Genomic DNA, 21,490 nt, shown 5'->3' with positions numbered 1-21,490 from the left:
GGGTGGTGTCCTGGTGGCTGGCGGCGCGCGGGGTTGACTTGTTTGATTTTAACGGATTTTTTTTTTCTCTCTGCCTCTCCGTTCGGCTCGGGCTTCTCCCTCCCCTCGAGTGACGCCAGCGCTGCTCGGTACTATCCACCCTGTACCAAGTACGGGGCTCAGACAGTGTGAGTGTGAATTTGTCAAGAGAGAAAGAAAATAAATAAATGCTCGGCATGAACCGGGAAACGGGCCCAGGCCATGCGGCACTTGGGGCCTTGCGCTCCTGCAAGCTGGGCCTTCGAGCTAAAGTAATTGATGACCCGCGAGACAAAGAGGGATGCCGGTTGGATAGGCCAAAGATATGGTGGCAGAGTGAGGGGTGGGTGTTGAGCTTTAAGTGGATAATGGGATTGATGGAGGACGAGGGGCTTCCTTCCTGGAAAAAGGAGGCGGTTAAGCAAATCCTAAATCGAGATCGGGGATGTACGCCGGTGGGTAGGCCCTTTTAAATAAATGTGACGGTTGTAAGGTGGAAGCGGTAGGGGGAATAGGGTGGGGGCCTCCGGCGGGCGGGCGGCATGTTAATGCCCTGGCGGCTCCAGCTTCAATGGCGAAAGAAGTGGATGGAGAAACCGGGCCGCGACCTCAGGCAGAACAATGCACTTTGCACCCGAGATAGCAGCTCTTGGACCCAGCACTCCAGTCATTTGATTGCACAAGTCCTTTTAAATTACCTATTGCAATCGAAAATGAGCTTTTCACCTGGATTTTCGAAAACTATTAATCTAATGAACTCCAAATATTTTGAATGACTTTTCAAAAGAAAAACTAATTACATATTCGCCTTAATTCCCACACGTCCATGAAAAAAACAACATTTCCCAACGATTGATTTCCCCCTCCGCCCCACAAAAATATCTTGCCTCCCAGCAGCTGGTTAATTCCCAAAGTTCCATTTCGAATAAAGGTACAACTGATTGCAGATGCTGTGCATGCTTGATTGAATATGTAGGCACATATTATTTACCAGTTGAAGGTAGATAAAGCATGCTTCGCATGTTTCTTCAATCTGTTTTTAAAATTTTCCCCTTTATCTGCAGCCAGCCTATTCGCAAATCTAAGCCACAAAATGTACTGTTATCTAAATTTACAGTTCAGTCACAGTTTATTTTCCCAGCTCGCACTTGTGCGCAAAATAAATTTGCATTTTATCATTTAAAAGCTATTGTGGAATTCCAACAGCTTTAATGCTACACTAATTTCTCTTGTCTAGCTCTGATTCCATGATCAAGATGATGTTTGGTTTGTAGTAATTGAATTTTGTTAACTGAATGCATCAAAGAATTTGATGTATTTATGGCTTAACATGTTTCTTACCAACTTTTGCAGGGGATTCCCATACAAATCAATTGCTATGAAGTACAATGTGTTCGACGTGGCAGCCATTTTAAATAAGCAAGATCCCATAAAGAGGGATGGAGTGAATGGCAAACTTAAAGGAATTGATAGTGGTGGTTGAGTGTAGAATGTTGGCTAAGCCACTCGAGTGATCCATTGAATTACTTAATTATTTTTTTGTGTGTGTGTCATGCATAAAAAAACTATGCAGCAGCCCTTTGATACTGTGCTGAAGTGTCAGCCTAAATTGTGTACTTCCAGATATTAGGATGTACTGTATTTTGATAGTGAAATATTCTGGGGGTTTAGTTGTCTGTAGATTTGCTGCAATTTTGACTTTTCTATCTACTCCAGATAACTTGACTGATTGTAAAAGCACAAAAATATTTTTTCCTTCCTTTTGTATCCAAGTATAGAGACAATTGAAATTTGAAACTGGTGAATAGTGAACCAATTAACTGAAGCTTGGGACCCATGCTAATTTCATGGTAAAATCACCTGTTTCGAACATAGAATTTACAGTGCAGAAGGAGGTTTCTGTTGTTACTGGATGTGTTAAGTTGGAAAGTACTTCCTTGAGCATTTTGAACTGTTTAAATGTTCAGAATGATGGATTGTTAAATATGCAGTAACTAGCTGGTGCTTCACTCAACAATGCACTTCACTGACCATGCTTCTAAAATGCTGAGGTGCAGGAAACTTTCCATTTGTGCTGAGCAAATTTCTTTGGTTTGCCAGGTAAAGTTGTATCTGACAGTACAAAGACTGGATTTTGCTTTCGCAGTGTTGAGTTGCGATGGTGACAAATCGGTGTCTTTAAAAATGGTTCTATGTTCAGTGGTTCTGTTCATCCTTTTGTTACTCTGTCAATTTTTCTTTTTAATTGAATGCTGAAATAAAATAACAGAACTATTTGGATCAGTCAGCATCAGCAGTCGGGAAAATAAATGAATGATTCAGATTTATAACTCTTTGCTGTTGCCTGACACTTAGATTCTTAGAATCCCTATAGTACAGAAGGAGGTCATTTGGCCCATTAAGACTGCACTGACCCTCTGAAAGAGCACCGTACCTAGGCCCATGCCTGCAGCCTATCCCCATAACCCGGTAACCCCACCTAACCGTTTTGGACATGAAGGAGCTATTTAGTATGGCCAATCCACCTAACCTGTACATCTTTGGACTGTGGGACGAAACCGGAGCACCTGGAAGAAATCCATGCAGACACAGCGAGAACAGACAAACTTCACACAGTCACCCAAGGCTGGAATTGAACCTGGATCCCTGGTGTTGTGAGGCGGCGGTGCTAACCATTGTGCCGCCCAAAGCACCGTGGCAACTAAATGCCTGGCCAGTTTTAGACATCACAAAAATCGAAGAGGAAAGCCCATCTCAATTCATCTTTCCGTTGAAACCGTGACCATCTAAATGCTGCTTGAATAACACCAGAGCTTTCAGTACGTCAGTCACCGTTTTAATTTGACTTGGTGCTTGGGAGTAACATTTCTATTATACTTTTAAAAACATCCTTCTCATGTGTCTCTTCATTACTGAAGAGTCAAGAATTCCAACTGGCAGAAACGATGCATGTTTAAGTGTACCATTCCGTAGAACATTTTTCTACGTGCAGGCATGCCCCTGGATACATTCAGTGGCTCTCAAATTGCATAAAGTCCTTATGCTGAAGTCAATGTTCGTGTTGCCCACATTCAAGTTGCTGTTTATTTCTCTATTTTTTAAGGTTTTGGAGAGTGTAGTTAATTTGCATTTATATATATTTCTTTTGTAGAAAACATACAAGATGAAACACAAATAGATAAAGGGAACATAGTGTTGTGAGAGTGGGAGGATTAGGTCAGGAATGCACAAAAGGCAGGTATATTAGAGTATGTGGAAGGATCAATAAGGGTGGTAGCAATTGCAGATATAAATATAGGATTAAGAGAAATAATTTTAAATACAATCTATTGGGGAGCAGGTTGATCAGAAAAGGCAGTAGTGGTGAGTGAATGGGAACAGAAGCATGCAGATGAGATTTGAACAAGTTGGATGTTTTTGGAGGGTGTTGGCTGAGAGCTGGCAAGAAGGCCAGTAGATTTTTTTTAAGCAAGTGTCATTTCTAGGATCTTATAACACACAGATTTAAGTAGGTCTGATTGATAAATTATCCTTTTGCTAATACTCCTTTTACGAGACTACTCGGCCGTATTTAATTGAAATGTGATTATTTTAACTTCTGTCAGAAATTTTCCTAGACCTTATTACATGTCCCGGACGAGCCCTGCAAAGCACCTTTGTGGGTAGCACAGTTGCTTCCCGACTTGGGTCACTCTATGTGGAATCTGCACGTTCTCGCCGTATCTGTGTGGGTTTCTTCCGGGTGCTCCGTTTTCCTCCCACAGTCCAAAGATGTGCAGGTTAGGTGGATTGGCTATGCTAAATTAAATGCCCTTAGTGTCCAAAAAGGGTAGCTGGCGTTACGGGGATAGGATGGAGGTGTGGGGGTAGGGTGCTCTTTCCACGGGCCTGTGCAGACTCGATGGGCCAAATGGCCTCCTCTTGCACTCTAAATTCTATGATATTGTCATGTCTCAAAACAAACACACTAAAGAGCTTGCTCATCACTTTAGAAATGTATAGATTTTAAATTTTACAAGTAATATCCTGCATTTCATTGTTTGGTATCAGATTGACACAGAACAGAAAAGAGAGTTCAAAATAAAGACAAAACAGTGGGAAGGAAAGGGTGTTGAATTTGCAAATAAATGGGAGGGCCAGTTAGGTTACTAGACGGTGGAGTTGCTCTTAGTGTTTGATCGCTTGCACCCTGGCTTTTGATCTTTGTCTGCATCTTTTATTGGGTGACCCTTCCATTTGGGATGACAAGTTTGAGGATGGAAAGGCTATAAAAATTACAGCTACCTGCAGTAGCCTGATTTGTTTTCAGGCTTTGAGTAGATTAGTCAGAGGAAAGTGAGGGAATTCTTCATGGATTGAAGAGAGATTGCAGTGGTAGAAGGCAGCAGTGATGAAGAGAGTTAATCAAGATTATATTTAATTTAAGTAATCTTTATTATCACAAGTAGGCTTACATTAACACTGCAATGAAGTTACTGTGAAAAGCCCCTAGTTGCCACATTATGGCGCTGTTCGGGTACACGGAAGGAGAAATCAGAATGTCCAAATTACCTAACAAACAAGTCTTTCAGGACTTGTGGGAGGAAACCCACGCAGACACCGGGAGAACGTGCAGACTCTGCACATACAGTGACCCAAGCGGGCATTGAACCTGGGATCTTGGCGCTGTGAAGCAACAGTGCTAACCACTGTGCTACCGTGCCACCCATTTAGGTCGGGTTTATTCCTCCTGGTCATACTTGTATTTTTCCTTCTTTCGTTTGGTTGTGGTCCAAATATTTCACACTCATCTATTTATTGCAAGCTGTGCAGAACATAGAACATGCAGTGCAGAAGGTGGTCATTTGACCCATCGAGTGTGCACTTAAGCCCTCACTTCCACCCTATCCCAGTAACCCAATAACCCCTCTTAACCTTTTTTGGACACTAAGGGCAATTTAGGATGGCCAATCCACCTAACCTGCACGTCTTTGGGCTGTGGGAGGAAACCGGAGCATCTGGAGGAAACCCACGCAGACACGGGGAGAATGTGCAAACTCCATACAGGACAGAATTGGACCCGGGTCCCTGGCTTTGTGAGACAGCAGTGTCACCGTGCACAGGAACTCTGGGATTTGGGTACTGTGAGTAGACTGACCTGGAAATTCATGTTTCAGTTCTCATTGTACAATATATTTAAGGGCAGCACGGTAGCACAGTGAATAGCATTGTGGCTTCACAGTGCCAGGGTCCCAGGTTCGATTCCCTGCTGAGTCACTGTCTGTGCAGAGTCTGCACGTTCTTCCCGTGCCTGCGTGGGTTTCCTCCAGATGCTCCGGTTTCCTCCCACAGCCCAAAGACGTGCAGGTTAGGTGGATTGGCCATCCTAAATTGCCCTTCGTGACCAAAAAAGGTTAAGAGGGGTAATTGGGTTACTGGGATAGGGTGGAAGTGAGGGCTTAAGTGCACACTCGATGGGTCAAATGACCACCTTCTGCACTGTATGTTCTATGTTCTAATCTAAATTGTAGCCGATAACATTCTGGTTTTGTGAATACAACTCTTCAGGTGAGTGAGAGGCGAGATAAGGGTGCATAGTGTTGGGGGTAATATATTAACGTCGATAGAGGATTGGTTAACGGGGGCAGCATGGTGGTGCAGTGGTTAGCACTGCTGTCTCATTGCGCCGAGGTCCCAGGTTCGATCCCGGCTCTGGATCACTGTCCGTGTGGAGTTTGCACATACTCCCTGTGTTTGCTTTGGTTTCGCCCACACAACAGAAAAATGTGCATGGTAGGTGGATTGGCCACGTTAAATTGCCCCTTAATTGGAAAAAATGAATTGGGTACTCTAAACTTTTTAAAAAAGGATTGGTTAACGGACAGGAAGCAGAGAGTGGGCATACATGGAGCATTTCCAAGTTGGTAAGCGGTGAATAGTGGAATGCTGCAAAGATCAGTGATGGAGCCTCCACTACTTACCACTTACATTAATGATTTAAATGAAGAGACAGTGAGTTAGATATCTAAGTTTTCTGATCACACAAAGCTAGGTGGAAAGGTAAGCTGTGGGGAGGGCACAAATGTTGCAAAGAGATATAGACAGGATAGGTGAGCGGGCAACAAGATGGCAGACGTAGTGTAATGATATGTGAAGTTATTCATTTTGGTCTTGAGAATGGAAAAGAAGAATACTTTTGAACGGTGTGAAACTTGTAAATGTTGATGTTAAAAGAGACTTGGTTGTGTTCGTACAAGGAATGCAGAAAGTTAGCATGCAAGTGCAGCAAGCAATTAAGAAGGCATTTGGTATGTTGGCTATTGCAAAGGAATTGAAGTACTTGAAATCTTGCTAAAATTGTACAGGGTTTTGGTGAGACTTCATCTGGAGTGCTGTGCAATTTTGGTCTCCACATTTCAGAAAATATATACTTGTATTGGAAGTGGTATAGCAAAGGTTCATTAAACTTGTCTCTGGGATTAGGAGGCTGTCCTGTCATGAGTGATTGAGAAAATCAAAGCTATATTCTCTGGAGTTTAGGGGAATGAGAGCGATCTTATCGAATGTACAAGATTCTGAGTGGCTTGATAAGAAATGGCGGACCAAACGCAACGGACCATAAGGTTTACCCCTGCCCCTCCTACTGGTGTTCTTATGCAATTTATATTAAGTGAAATGTTGATACTTCCTCGGGGAACCTTTCTGAACTTTTTTTAATCTTCAAGTAATATGCTAGGTTGACATTTTTAATGTAATAATGCAAGGTAGGATAAATACATTTTTTTACACAATGGTTTAGTAGTTTAAAACTTAAAGGAACTGAATTACTTTACCGTGACATACCTCTTACCAAGGATAATTTTTTGCATCTCTTCCAACAGTAGAATTACAAATATAATGCATGACTTTGATCTGGCATTTTTGACCAATTTCCCTTGTGTTTTGTATTAAACTGATGAGTAAAAGGACAATAAATCATTTGTTTTATGTAGAGAATGTGATGGGGATAATTGATCTTATATATGTGACATCATTTTGTTTAACTTAATTGATACCGTCCAATACCAGGAGCGACAAATATTTCTTCATTTTAGTGTTCTCTGGTTAAAGTGCGTTCTCCAGTCACTTAGTTAGGTTTGGACAGTTAAAATTGCTAATTTGGTACTGATTATTTTTTCACAGTTCGAATGTATATCATAATAAGATTGCATTCTTCTCACCAGTCCAACTGACAGAAAAAGTTCTGAGATCAAAATAAAATTCAATACACGCTTGATCTAGATAGGACTTGGTGCACACCATTGCATTGTTTGCAGCTCCTCCTGGTCACTGGTATTGTTGGTTCTATGGATCTTGGCTTTTCACTTGCCTCTTTCCCAGACAACGTGATGTATTTGTATGCTTATTCTTTTCACAGGTGAGCTCTTTTTGAAATGTCAAACGACCAATCTTGCTACAGTAACGGTTACCAAGCAGAGCTTGATCTCATGGCTGAAGAATGCAAGGATCATGGGGATGACAATATTAGAACCAACTTAATTGTCAACTACTTGCCTCAGAACATGACACAGGATGAGCTACGAAGCCTTTTTGGTAGTATAGGCGAGGTGGAGTCTGCCAAGCTCATTCGCGACAAGGTCGCAGGTAAGGACCTTTCAGGTAAAGCTGCAGCCATGGCTGCTTTTTTTTTTCTTGGATAATAAGATTTGTAGTCAAATCTTTGGGAGCCAGTTTATTAATATGTTTCTTATGAATTACCATGGACATGGAGCCAGTATCTGGAATATTGAATCAAGCAAAATCAAATGTGAATTCTTACCCATCTAGTTTAAGGTGGGAGGAACAATAATTGATCTGCCACTGACATTTTCAGGGGTGTTTCACTGGCTCATTTTCTTCGAGCACAGTGCATGTTTAATGTAGATGGAATGAGATTAGATTGAAATTAAGCTTGGAGAGCTTTAAAACATGGAAACTTTTGTCATCAGAATCTCTGCATCAGTAAATGATGAGCATTACTTTTCAGTGCATTGGATTTTTAAGATATGATTGCCGCATTTACACAGTTGTCCAGACAAAATGCATCTGCCATATTGAAGCTTATCATTCTACATTGAACATTGTACTAATATCTTGGGGGCTCAGTTATTCTGGTATTCAGAGCATTAAGTACAAGCTAGACAAGTGAGGCTGAGAAATAAGTATCTTCGAGTGAGAGGGTGTGACGGCCATGTAAGTGACTATTACGGAACACTGTGCTTTTGCTTATGTCTTCATTTTAAAATGAGATAGACGCACTGCTGGTAATCTTTTTACAGATGCAATAGTTGAAAGATTTTGATGTCATTTTATGTGGTATCCTGAGATTTCCTTTTAGATGTATAGGTGAAACGGAAAAATGATGGAATTTAAAACATATTAGAAAATTTACTTTATCTCAATTTGGAACTAAGCTGTCCAGAGCAACAAGGGTTATGTTGGTGCAAGCAGATCTTAGCAAAGTGACTGGATGGGTGATTTAATTAACCTGATTATCACTGAGAGGGATCTTGCACAATTTGGCTTTCAAATGTTCATATTTGTTTCTGACTCTGTTTAATTCATTGTTTCAATGATTGACTACACTGTAGTCAAGATGACCAACTTTTGAGTTTATGGACCAATTCTTGTTTTTAATATAGACTAGTTGAGACTTTACAATTTATCAGCCTCGATGATCAGTTAATGAAGGCTTTCGTATATAAAGCTTTGTGGTTCTATTTAGTTAACAGTTCTGGGTCTATTTTGGTAGCTGCTGATAACTAGAGACTTCCTTACCCAAATGATGGAAGTTGGACGTTCTTGAGTTAAATAAACCTGTGTCTCGGGTCCAATTTTTGTTTTCTCTTTATTTTTCCATGGGATGTGAGTGTCATTGGCAAGACCAATATTTATTGCCCATCTTAATTACCTGTGAATTTAGTGATTTACTAGGCCAAGGCAGTTAAGAGTCAACCACATTGGTATGGGTCTGGAGTCGTGTGTAAGCCAAACTAGGTAAAATGGCAAATTTCCTTCCCTAACGGGCATTAGCTGAAGCAGGTGGGTTTTACAAGAATAGTAATTGTCACTGGTGGCTAGTTTTTATATTCCAGACTTAATAATTGAATTCCGATTCCATTGGCTACCATTGTACGATTTGAGCCCATGCCCCAGCATTAGCATTATTAATACATAACCGTGTCCCTACCAATTTCAATAGAAGGGAAAGGAGAAACAACTCTGTTGTTTTCAACTCCCCTAATTTCCTGCTCTGTTCAACATGAGGTACCAGGTGCTGTTGAGGTTTGGAGTTTGTCTTATTTAGTACCGTGCGCTGTTGATTAAAGGAACACTGCCACATCATCATTGTAAATATAGATTAATGCAAGTTCATGGCATGACCCAGTTTAGATTTAAACACTATTTTCCAACATTGTAAGCATGTTTCTCCTGCCCTTTCTCCACAGCGTTACTCTTTATTAAACATTTTGTATTTGACAATATCTGTAATGGATGCTGCCCCTTCCTTATTATTTTCCTAAAATTAGACGGGTACACTTTGGAAGACAGATCAGGAAATGGGTGGTGGGGGAAGGGTCGGCATGGGTGCATATGAAGGTGTCTTCTTGTAAGGGTACCAGTCTGGGTGCGTTGGTAACTGCGCCTCTGCCGCTCCCACCGGCGCGGTACTCCACCAGCCCCGTGGTGGTGGCGGCCCTGAGAGTTTGGGGCAAGTGGAGGCGGCATGTGGGAGCATCGGTCTGGGCCCCAGTCTGCGATAATCACCGGTTTGCCCCGGGGTGCATGGATGGGGGGTCCGGTTATGACGGAAAGCGGGGATTGAGAGGATGGGGGATGTGTTCATAGAGGGAAGCTTTCTGAGTATGAGGGCGTTGGAGGAAAAGTTTGGGCTGGCGAGGGGAAACAAATTCAGGTATCTGCAGGTGCGAGACTTCCTTCGTAAACAGGTGTCAACCTTCCCGCTCCTACCGCTGAGGGGGATTCAGGACCGGATAATTTCCAGAAGGTGGTTAGGGGAGGGGAGCGTCTCGGGCATCTATAAGGAGCTCATGGGGTGGGAGGAGGACCTGGGAGGTGAGATCGAGGATGTCCTCTGGGCAGACGCGTTGAGTAGAGTCAACGCATCCGCAACATGTGCCAGGCTCAGCCTGATACAATTTAAGGTTGTGCACCGGGCTCACATGACAGTGGCCCGGATGGACAGATTTTTTGGGGTGGAGGACAGGTGCACAAAATGCAAACCATGTCCACACAAGACATGTCCAAAACTTAGGGGATTTTGGCAGGGGTTTGCGGATGTCATGTCCAAGGTTTTAAAAATAAGGGTGGCGCGGAGTCCAGAGGTGGCGATTTTCGGGGTGTCAGAAGATCCAGGAGGAGAAAGAGGCAGGCATTCTGGCCTTTGCTTCCCTGGTAGCCCGGAGATGGATACTATTAGCATGGAGGGACTCAAAGCCCCCAAAGTCGGAGACCTGGCTATCGGACATGGCTAGCTTTCTCTGTATGGAGAAAATTAAGTTCGTCTTGAGAGGTTCACTGTTAGGGTTCACCCGGAGGTGGCAACCGTTCGTCGACTTCTTCGCGGAAAATTAATAGTCAGCAGATTGGGGGGGGGGGGGGGGAGAGGAGTGGTTTAGGTTAAAATAGGGGGGGTAATAAGGGCGGGACCTGTAAGAAAGGTAAACGGCTTTTGCACTATGTTTATGGTTTCATGTATATTGTCTATTTTGTTGTTACTATACCAAAAATACCTCAATAAAATGTTTATTAAAAACTTACTTTGGAAGACAGAATAACCAACTTTCAAAAGAATTGAGTATGGAGTTGTTGACATTAGATGCTTCCACTGACAGCAGGGGAAACACATTATGCTATCGGGTAAGCACTCTTCCGATAGCATTGTGCACAGATTACATTGTGCACAGATTAAAATATACGTTACTATTCAGCCATCTGGATAACGGACACAATTTTGAAAGTGCAAAATCTTTGGTGCTGGGTGTGTGCCATTGCTGTTTGTGGGGTTGGATTTAAAAGGGAGTACAAGCACGAAAGCTAAAAGAAGCACTGATTCTATAAAACTGAAAATATCTTTCAGGTTTAGTCTGTTAATCATTAATGGCAGTTAATTATTTTTATGATGGATGTTGAATTTAGTGCCTTGTTTGTTTCTGTCATATCTATGCTATTTCCATCCATCTTCATGCAGTACAATTATGAATCATTGGGGACAATTTTAATTCTTCACTTGACATACATATTGTTGTGACCAGAATCGAGAGTCCCGAAGGTTATGTTACCTACCTGGTGCCAGAGTTTGGGATAGCTCATCTGGACTGCAGAGGAATTGGGAGGGGAAAGATCCGGTTGTCGTAGTCCACGTTGGTAACAACGACGTAGGTGGAACAAGGATAGTGGTTCTGCTGAGGGGCTAAATTGAAAAGCAGAATCAAAAAGATAATCTCCGGATTACTACCTGAAGCATGAGCTAATTGGCACATGGTCAATAAAATGAAAGAGATAATTACGTGGCTCAAAGGTTAATGTGGGAGAAGTGGATTTGAATTCATGGGTCATTGGCACCACTACTGGGGAAGGAGGGAGCTGTTTTGATGGGACGGTCTTCACCTGAATTGTGACGGGGTCAGAGTCCTGGCAAATTGCATAACTAGAGCTGTAGATGGGGCTTTAAGCTAAATGGGGGGGGGGAGGAAGAGTGTCAGTTACATGGAAAATCCAAATTAAAGGAGATGGTAGTAGCGCAGGTTAGTGATGATGGATTTTTACCAGAAAATACAGGGAAGGGACAGAATGTGTGAACGTCATGTTGTACCAAGGAATCAGACAACAGTGGGGAAATTTGATAATAGAACAACGTAAAGGCTTACTGTTTGAATGCACAAAGCATTCAGAACAAAATTAATGAGTTAATAACACAAATGCTGACAAAGGTTTAATTTGTTGGTAATTACTGAGACATGGTTACAAGGAGACCAGGTCTGGGAATTGAATATCCACGGGTACGCAGTTTTTCAGACAGAAAGGAAAGGTGGTGGTGCAGCTTTCCTAGTAAAGGAAGGGATCGGCACTTTAGTGAGAAATGATATATACCTGGTTAAAAATAAGAAATAGCAAAGGAAATAAGCCCTGGTAGGAGTAATTTATAGGTCCCCAAACAGTAGTTTCACAGTGGAACAAAGTATAAAACCACAAAATATTGGAGGTTTGTAAGAAAGATGCGACAATAATCATGGGTGATTTTAATATACACACAGATTGGATTAATCAAATTGGCACGGGTAGTTTCGAATGAGAGTTCACTGAATGTATTGAAGATTGTTTCTTGGAGCAATATGTTGTGGAACCAACCAGGGAGCAGGCTATTCTAGATTTGGTATTGTGTAATGAGGAGGGATTAATTAATGACCTTGTAGTTCAGGATCCTCTAAGGAAGAGTGATCATAGCAAGATTGAATTTCAAATTCAGTTTGAGGGCGAGAAACTGGAGTACCACACTAGCCTTCTCATAGATCATGGAATTTACAGTGCAGAAGGAGGCCATCCGGCCCATCGAGTCTGCACCAGCTCTTGTAAAGAGCACCCTACCCAAGGTCAACACCTCCACCCTATCCCCATAACCTAGTAACCCCACCCATCACTAAATGCAATTTTGGACACTAAGGGCAATTTATCATGGTCAATCCACCTAACCTGCACATCTTTGGACTGGAGGTGATTACGTAGCCGTGAAGACACATTTGGCCCTGATGGACTGGGCAAGAAGACTAAAACGTTGTAGAGTTGATGAGCAGTGGCAGTTGTTTAAGGAGATATTCAGTTCCTCCCAACTAAAATATATTCCAGACAGAAAGAAAGATTGTAAGAGGGGGAACAAGCATCCATGTCTGAGCAAGGAAATTAAAGATAACATAAAGACAAAAACTAAGGCATACCATTTTGCAAAGGTCAGTGGCAGGCTAGAAGATTGGGAAACGTAAAGATCAACAAAGGGTTACTAAAAAAGTAATTAAAATGGCAAAAGAAACAGTAACTTCATTGCAGTGCTAATGTAAGCCTACTTGTGACACTAATAAAGATTATTATTAAAATTATGAAAGAAAACTAGCACAAAATATAAAGGAAGGATAGCAAAACTTTCTATAAGTATACAAAGGGCAAGAGAGCAGCAAAAATGAATGTTGGTCCCTTGGAGGATGAGACCAGGAGATAGTGGGGCACACAAATGGCCGAGACACTAAATCATTGTTTTGCCTCACGTTTTCACGGTGGAGAACTCGAGTACCATCCCAATAGTAACAGGTCATGCAGTGGTAATAGAAAGCGAGGAACTATATCAATAGGGAAAAAGTACTGAACAAATGACTGGGATTGAAGGCAAACAAGTCTGCATGGCCTGTTGGCCTAAATCCTAGAGTCTTAAAGGACGTGGCAGGGGAGATGGTGGATCCATTGGTTATAATATTCCAAAATTCCCTGGTTGCGGGAAAGGTTCCAGTGGATTGGAAAAATGCAAACGTAACCCTCTTATTCAAAAAGGAAGGAGGCAGAAAGTAGGGAACTATAGACCAGCTAGTTTAACATCTGTTGTTGGGACATTGTTAGAATTCCGTATTAAGGAAGTAATACTTCCATGGGCAGCACGGTAGCATAGTGGTTAGCACCGTTGCTTCACAGCTCCAGGGTCCAAGGTTCAATTCCCGGCTTGGGTCACTGTCCGTGCGGAGTCTGCACGTTCTCCCCGTGTCTGTGTGGGTTTCCTCCGGGTGCTTTGGTTTCCTCCCACAGTCCAAAGATGTGCGGGTTAGGTGGATTGGCCATGCTAAATTGCCCATTGTGTCCAAAAAGGTTAAGTGTGGGTTAAGGGGATAGGATAGAGATGTGAGCTTGAGTAGGGTGCTCTTTGTAAGGGCCGGTGCATTCTCGATGGGCCGAATGGCCTCCTTCTACACTGTAAATTCTATGAATAACAGGACATTTAGAAATTCAAATGCAATCCATCAGAGTCAGCATGGTTTTCTGAAGGGTAAATTTTGTTTGACTAATTCGCGAGACTTCTTCAAAGGTGTAACAAGCCAAGTATATAATGGGGATCCTGTAGATTAGTACATCAGGACTTCCTAATACCTTTGATAAGGTGCCACAAATGGTTAATTCACAAGGTAAGATTACATGGGAGTTAGGGTTAATTTATTAGCTTGGAGAGAAAACTGGCTAACCAACAAAAGGCAGAGAGACGGGATAAATGGGCCTTTTACTGTTTGGCAAGATGTAACTAGTGGGGTGCCACAGGGTTTGGCCCTCTGCCCCCAACTATTTACAATATATATTAATGACTTGGATGTAGGGATAAAATTTCTAATTTCCTTGTTACAATTTGCAAATGGATACAGATGGGTGGGCCAAAACTTTGGCAGACCTGAGTTTAACGTAGATAAGTATGGGGTTATCCATTTTGGTTGGAAAAATGGAAAGGCATCTTATCCAGCAGAGGGCAGTAGAGCAGAGCTGCTGATTGGCTGTTGCGGGGGAAATTTGCATACGTCCGTGTGCTCACCCTAACTTGAAGGTGGTTTGTGGAGGAGCTGTTGTCAAGTGACACTTAAACCCGAAACACTTCTTCAGTGTTTACCTCCCTACCCCCTCCTCTAACCCCCCCCAAAAAAACAACCGCTGTAAAGTTCAAGAGGAAGGCTCGAGGGCAGGTAGAAGCCGAAAGAAGTTGAACCGTGACATCACAGCCTGCAGGTAAGGGACTAGCTGGTGACTGGTAAGTTGTTTTTCTTTTCTTTTCCCTCTGGTGTTATTGTGCGGGGCACAGAGGTTGCTGAGAAGGGGAGTGAATAGCAGGTAAGCTCTTTCTTTTTCTTTTTTATCTAGAGGGGATGGCAGGGAAGGTAGTGCAATGTTCCTCCTGCAGAATGTTTGAGGTGAGGGACGCCATCAGTGTCCCTGCTGATTGCATCTGTGGGAAGTGCACCTATCTCCACCTCCTCAGAAACCGCGTTCTGGAGCTGGATGAACTTCAGATCATTCGGGAGGCAGAGGTGGTCATAGATAGAAGCTTCGGGGATGTAGTTACTCTGAAAAATAAAGATAGATGTGTGACAGTGAGAGGGGCTGGGAGGAAGCAGTCAGTACAGGGATCCCCTGTGGTTGTTCCCCTTAGTAACAAGTGTACCGCTTTGCATACTATTTGGGGGGGGGGGGGGGGGGAGACTTACCAGGGGTAAGCCATGGGTTACCGGTCTCTGGCACAGAGTATGTCCCTGTTGCTCAGAAGAGAAGGGGGGAGAGGAGTAGAGCATTAGTCATTGGAGACTCCATAGTCAGGGGGATAGATAGGAAATTCTGTGGGAACGAGAGAGACTTGCGGTTGGTGTGTTGCCTCCCAGGTGCCAGGGTGCGTGATGTCTCGGATCGTGTTTTCGGGAACCTTAAGGGGGAGGGGGAGCAGCCCCAAGTCGTGGTCCACATAGGTACCAACAACATAGGTAGAAAAAGGGATAGGGATGTAAGGCAGGAATTAAGGGAGCTAGGGTGGAAACGTATCATAGATTATCATAGAATTTACAGTGCAGAAGAAGGCCATTCGGCTCATCGAGTCTGCACCGGCTCTTGGAAAGAGCACCCTACCCAAGGTCAACACCCTCCACCCTATCCCCATAACCCAGTAACCCCACACAACACTAAGGGCAATTTTGGACACTAAGGGCAATTTATCATGGCCAATCCACCTAACCTGCACATCTTTGGACTGTGGGAGGAAACCGGAGCACCCGGAGGAAACCCACGCACACACGGGGAGGATGTGCAGACTCCGCACAGACAGTGACCCAAGCCGGAATCGAACCTGGGACCCTGGAGCTGTGAAGCAATTGTGCTATCCACAATGCTACCGTGCTGCCCCTTAGATCTAGCACAAACAGAGTTATTATCTCTGGGTTGTTACCCATGCCACGTGATAGCGAGACGAGGAATAGGGAGAGAGAGGAGTTGAATACATGGCTACAGGGATGGTGCAGGAGGGAGGGTTTCAGATTTCTGGATAATTGGGGCTCATTCTGGGGTCGGTGGGACCTCTACAAACGGGATGGTCTACACCTGGACCAGAGGGGTACCAATATCCTGGGGGGGAAATTTGCTAATGCTCTTCGGGAGGGTTTAAACTAGTTCAGCAGGGGCTTGGGAACCTGAATTGTGGCTCCAGTATACAGGAGGTTGAGAGTAGTGAGGTCATGAGTAAGGTTTCAAAGTTGCAGGAGTATACCAGCAGGCAGGAAGGTGGTTTAAAGTGTGTCTTCTTCAATGCCAGGAGCATCCGGAATAAGGTGGGTGAACGTCCGGCATGGGTTGGTACATGGGACTTCGATGTTGTGGCCATTTCTGAGACATGGATAGAGCAGGGAGAGGAATTGTTGTTGCAGTTGCTGGGGTTTAGATATTTCAGTAAGCTCAGGGAAGGTGGTAAAAGAGGGGGAGGGGTGGCATTGTTAGTCAAGGACAGTATTACGGTGGCAGAAAGGACGTTTGATGAGGACTCGTCTACTGAGATAGTATGGGCTGAGGTTAGAAACAGGAAAGGAGAGGTCACCCTGTTGGGGGTTTTCTATAGGCCTCCGAAAAGTTCCAGAGATGGAGAAGAAAGGATTGCAAAGATGGTTCTGGATAGGAGCGAAAGCAACAGGGTAGTTGTTATGGGGGACTTTAGCTTTCCAAATATTGACTGGAAACGCTATAGTTCGAGTACTTTAGATGGGTCTGTTTTTGTCCAATGTGTGCAGGAGGGTTTCCTGACACAGTATGTAGATAGGCCAACGAGAGGCACGGCTATATTGGATTTGGTACTGGGTAATGAACCAGGACAGGTGTTAGATTTGGAGGTAGGTGAGCACTTTGGTGATAGTGACCACAATTCCATTACGTTTACTTTAGTGATGGAAAGGGATAGGTATATACCGCAGGGCAAGATTTATATCTGGGGGAAAGGCAATTATGATGCGATGAGGCAAGACTTAGGATGCATCAGATGGAGAGGAAAACTGCAGGGGATGGGCACAATGGAAATGTGAAGCTTGTTCAAGGAACAGCTACTGCATGTCCTTGATAAGTATGTACCTGTCAGGCAGGGAGGAAGTGGTCGAGCAATGGAACCATGGTTTACTAAAGCAGTCAAAACACATGTCAAGAGGAAGAAGGAGGCTTATGTAAAGATGAGACATGAAGGTTCAGTTAGGGCGCTTGAGAGTTACAAGTTAGCTAGGAAGGATCTAAAGAGAGAGCTAAGAAGAGCCAGGAGGGGACATGAGAAGTCTTTGGCAGGTAGGATCAAGGATAACCCTCAAGCTTTCTATAGATATGTCAGGAATAAACAAATGACTAGGGTAAGAGTAGGGCCAGTCAAGGACAGTAGTGGGAAGTTGTGCTTGGAGTCTGAGGAGATAGGAGAGGTGCTAAATGAATATTTTTCGTCAGTATACACAGGAAAAAGACAATGTTGTCGAGGAGAATACTGAGATTCAAGCTACTAGACTAGAAGGGCTTGAGGTTCATAAGGAGGAGGTGTTAGCAATTCTGGAAAGTGTGAAAATAGATAAGTCCCCTGGGCTGGATGGGATTTATCCTAGGATTCTCTGGGAAGCTAGGGAGGAGACTGCTGAGCCTTTGGCTTTGATCTTTAAGTCATCTTTGTCTACAGGAATAGTGCCAGAAGACTGGAGGATAGCAAATGTTGTCTCCTTGTTCAAGAAGTGGAGTAGAGAAAACCCCGTTCGACCAGTGAGCCTTACTTCTGTTGTGGGCAAAATCTTGGAAAGGTTTATAAAGAATAGGATGTATAATCATCTGGAAAGGAATAATTTGATTAGAGACAGTCAACATGGTTTTGTGAAGGGTAGGTCGTGCCTCACAAACCTTATTGAGTTCTTTGAGAAGGTGACCAAACAGGTGGATGAGGGTAAAGAAGTTGATGTGGTGTATAAGGATTTCAGTAAAGCGTTTGATAAGGTTCCCCACGGTAGGCTACTGCAGAAAATATGGAGGCATGGGATTCAAGGTGATTTAGCAGTTTGGATCAGAAATTGGCTAGCTGGAAGAAGACAAAGGGTGGTGGTTGATGGGAAATGTCCAGACTGGAGTCCAGTTACTGGTGGTGTACCACAAGGATCTGTTTTGGGGCCACTGCTGTTTGTCATTTTTATAAATGGCCTGGAGGAGGGCGTAGAAGGATGGGTGAGTAAATTTGCAGATGACACTAAAGTCGGTGGAGTTGTGGACAGTGCAGAAGGATGTTACAAGTTACAGAGGGACATAGATAAGCTGCAGCGCTGGGCTGAGAGGTGGCAAATGGAATTTAATGCAGAAAAGTGTGAGGTGATTCATTTTGGAAGGAATAACAGAGTACTGGGCTAATGGTAAGATTCTTGGCAGTGTGGATGAGCAGAGAGATCTCGGTAAAAGTTGCCACCCAGGTTGATAGGGTTGTTAAGAAGGTGTATGGTGTGTTAGCTTTTATTGGTAGAGGGATTGAGTTTCAGAGCCATGAGGTCATGTTGCCGCTGTACAAAACTCTGGTGCGGCCGCATTTGGAGTATTGCGTGCAATTCTGGTCGCCGCATTATAGGAAGGATGTGGAAGCATTGGAAAGGGTGCAGAGGAGATTTACCAGAATGTTGCCTGGTATAGAGGGAAGATCTTACGAGGAAAGGCTGAGGGACTTGAGGCTGTTTTCGTTAGAGAGAAGAAGTTTAAGAGGTGACTTAATTGAGGCACACAAGATGATCAGAGGATTGGATAGGGTGGACAGTGAGAGCCTTTTTCCTCGGATGTTGATGTCTAGCATGAGGGGACATAGCTTTAAATTGAGGGGAGATAGATATAAGACAGATGTCAGAGGTAGGTTCTTTACTCGGAGAGTAGTAAGGGCGTGGAATGCCCTGTCTGCAACAGTAGTGGACTCGCCAACACTGAGGGCATTCAAATGGTCATTGGATAGACATATGGACAACAAGGGAATCGTGTAGATGGGCTTTAGAGTGGTTTCACAGGTCGGCGCAACATCGAGGGCCGAAGGGCCTGTACTGCTCTGAAATGTTCTATTATCTAAATGGGGAGAGACTTTGGGGTCCTCGTGAGCAAAGGGACCTGGGTGTCCTTGTGCGTGAATTGTAGAAAACTAGCATGCAGGTATAGCATGTAATTAGGAAGGCAAATGGAATTTTGGCCTTTATAGCTAAAGGAATTAAGTGTAAAAGAAGGGAAGTGTTGCTGCAACTGCAAAAAGCATCAATGAGACCATACCTGGAGTACTGTGTACAGTTTTGGTCCCTTACTTGAGGAGGGATGTAGTTGCATTGAAGGTAGTTTAGAGGAGGTTCACTAGATTTATTCCAGCGAGATGGGGCTCGTCTTATGAAGAGGGATTGAGCCCTTTAGGCTTATACTCTCTTGGCTTGATTTTAGAAGAATGAGAGGAGATCTAATTGAGATATATAAGATGAGGAAAGGTGTTGACGAAGTAGCTGTAGAACGGATACTTCCTCTTGCGGGGCAATCTAGAACAAGAGGTCACGGTTTTGAGATAAAGGGTATCAGATTTAAAATGGGGATGAGGGGAAATTACTTCTCTCAAAGGGTGGTGAATCTGTGGAATTTACTACCCGACCATGGTGGATGCGGGACATTGAGTAAATTTAAGGAGCAGCTAGACAGATGTTTAATTAGTAATGGGTTGAGGAGTTATGGAGGATGGGAAGGAAAGTGGAGTTGAGTCCAGGATGAGATCAGCCATGATCATATTGAGTAGTGGAGTGGACCCAAGGGGCTGAATTGTCTGCTCCTGCTCCGAGTTCTAATGTTCTTATGTGGATCTGGATCTTAAGTTTGATTTTATGACATTAGGGAAGTGAAAGATATTTTACATTGTGGCAATTTATTTTTCCCTCCAACCCCACGTACTAAAACTGCAAGTACTTTTGCTTCTTTTTCCCCTTTCTCTCTCTTTCACTGTTTCCCCCTGCCCTCCGCTGATTCCCAAAAAATCTGATTGCTGACTAGTCTCGAAAGTTGAATTAATTGTGCTTAGGCGCCTTAGAAACTAGCACTGTTACTGAAACTGTACAATAGAAAGAGAATGGGGAGAGAAAGGGTGTCAGAATTTTGTGATGTAATAAACAATTTTCTCGCTGTTCTGTGCAATCCGCATTTTTATTTAGAAGGGTAACTCCAGTGAAAGATTTTTCTCGCACTCCAAGATCCATTTGGTCCTTCACCGTTACTGGTAAGAAGGAACCAAAGGCCTCTACCAGTGGTTCCTTAGAGGAGTGTGGCATTGATCTCATCTTCCTTTTCAGTGGATGTAGCAACTTTTTCCCAGCATGATTCATGAGGCAGAAAAATGGATACCAAAATATGCAGGCATTTACCATCGAAAGTAAATTGATCTCACCTTTGACACGTTACTCTCCAAACCACTCTGTACTTGCACATCTTTAAACGGTTTAACTAAAATGCTTATTGAGATGAAATTCTTCTGGTGTATTCAGTAAGTGCAGTCAGTGGATGGGGAGGAGGAAATTGGACACTCTGGTGACCTTGGATTGCATGAATACGATTCAGTGGATTGGAAATAAGATGGAATGCCTAGCTAACTTTCTTTCCTTGTTCTGACATTTCAGAGACCATTGGAATATTTCTTTACCTCTCTCCCCTTCACCCACTCCCCATCCCTACATATCTCTCCAAATATGGATCTAAGACTATTTGATGTACTGTGACATTCAATGCTGCTCATTTATCGACTAAGTCAGTGATGGTAACTGTCTAGTGTTGTCTATACTTTTTCAATTGCAAGAAATTCAAATTGTATCAAAGTAAATGTTTCCACTCCCAACTTTGCTATGTCCTCTATCCAAAACAAAAACAGCCGTTGAATTTCTTTAGGCCTTTAACCCATATATATATATATATATATCTATCTCTATCTTTCTCTCTCTCTCTCTCTCTCTCTCTCTCTCTCTCTCTCATATATATTCTATATTATTATATTGTTTAAATCTTTGTAAGCATATTTAAAATGAACAGTGACTACTGTAGTTGCAGTGTGGCTTATCCTTTTTAAACCTATATTTTTAGTTTTGTCGCAGATATCTGCATAAATATTTGCTGTTTATGATGTCATCCAAATGGAGCTGTGGATTTGCGTCAAGTTTGAAGAAATCGTAACTGAAAGATATGAATTTTTAGCAGTTCAAAACTAATTTGTAGGCATGAAGCATTTGGGCAATAATGGTTTAAAAAAATGTTTTTTAAAAAGTACAACATAATCTAATCAGGAGATGGTGGCATAGTTGTATATCACTGGACAAATCAGAGACCATGGGTAATGCTCTGGAGACCCAGGTTCAAATCCCGCCACTGCAGATGATGAAATTTG

General features: G+C 43.1%; 1 protein-coding gene across 2 annotated transcripts in view; it reads left to right on the top strand.

Moving 5' to 3' along the window:
- The first annotated feature begins 2 nt into the window (after positions 1-2).
- Positions 3-21,490, top strand: part of LOC140395230 (ELAV-like protein 1) — a 37,513-nt gene continuing 16,025 nt past the window's right edge. Inside the window, exons 1-2 of one of the 2 annotated variants that reach the window (XM_072482773.1) lie at positions 3-167; positions 7,415-7,656. In XM_072482773.1, the coding sequence (XP_072338874.1) occupies positions 7,431-7,656 (226 nt within the window). In that variant the 5' untranslated portion in view covers positions 3-167; positions 7,415-7,430. The remainder of the gene's footprint in view (positions 168-7,414; positions 7,657-21,490) is intronic. The other variant, XM_072482774.1, reaches the window with a different exon arrangement.

The sequence above is a fragment of the Scyliorhinus torazame genome, chromosome 18 (assembly GCF_047496885.1).
Source record: "Scyliorhinus torazame isolate Kashiwa2021f chromosome 18, sScyTor2.1, whole genome shotgun sequence".
Lineage (NCBI taxonomy): Eukaryota > Metazoa > Chordata > Chondrichthyes > Carcharhiniformes > Scyliorhinidae > Scyliorhinus > Scyliorhinus torazame.
This window is presented reverse-complemented; position numbering and strand designations above follow the sequence as displayed.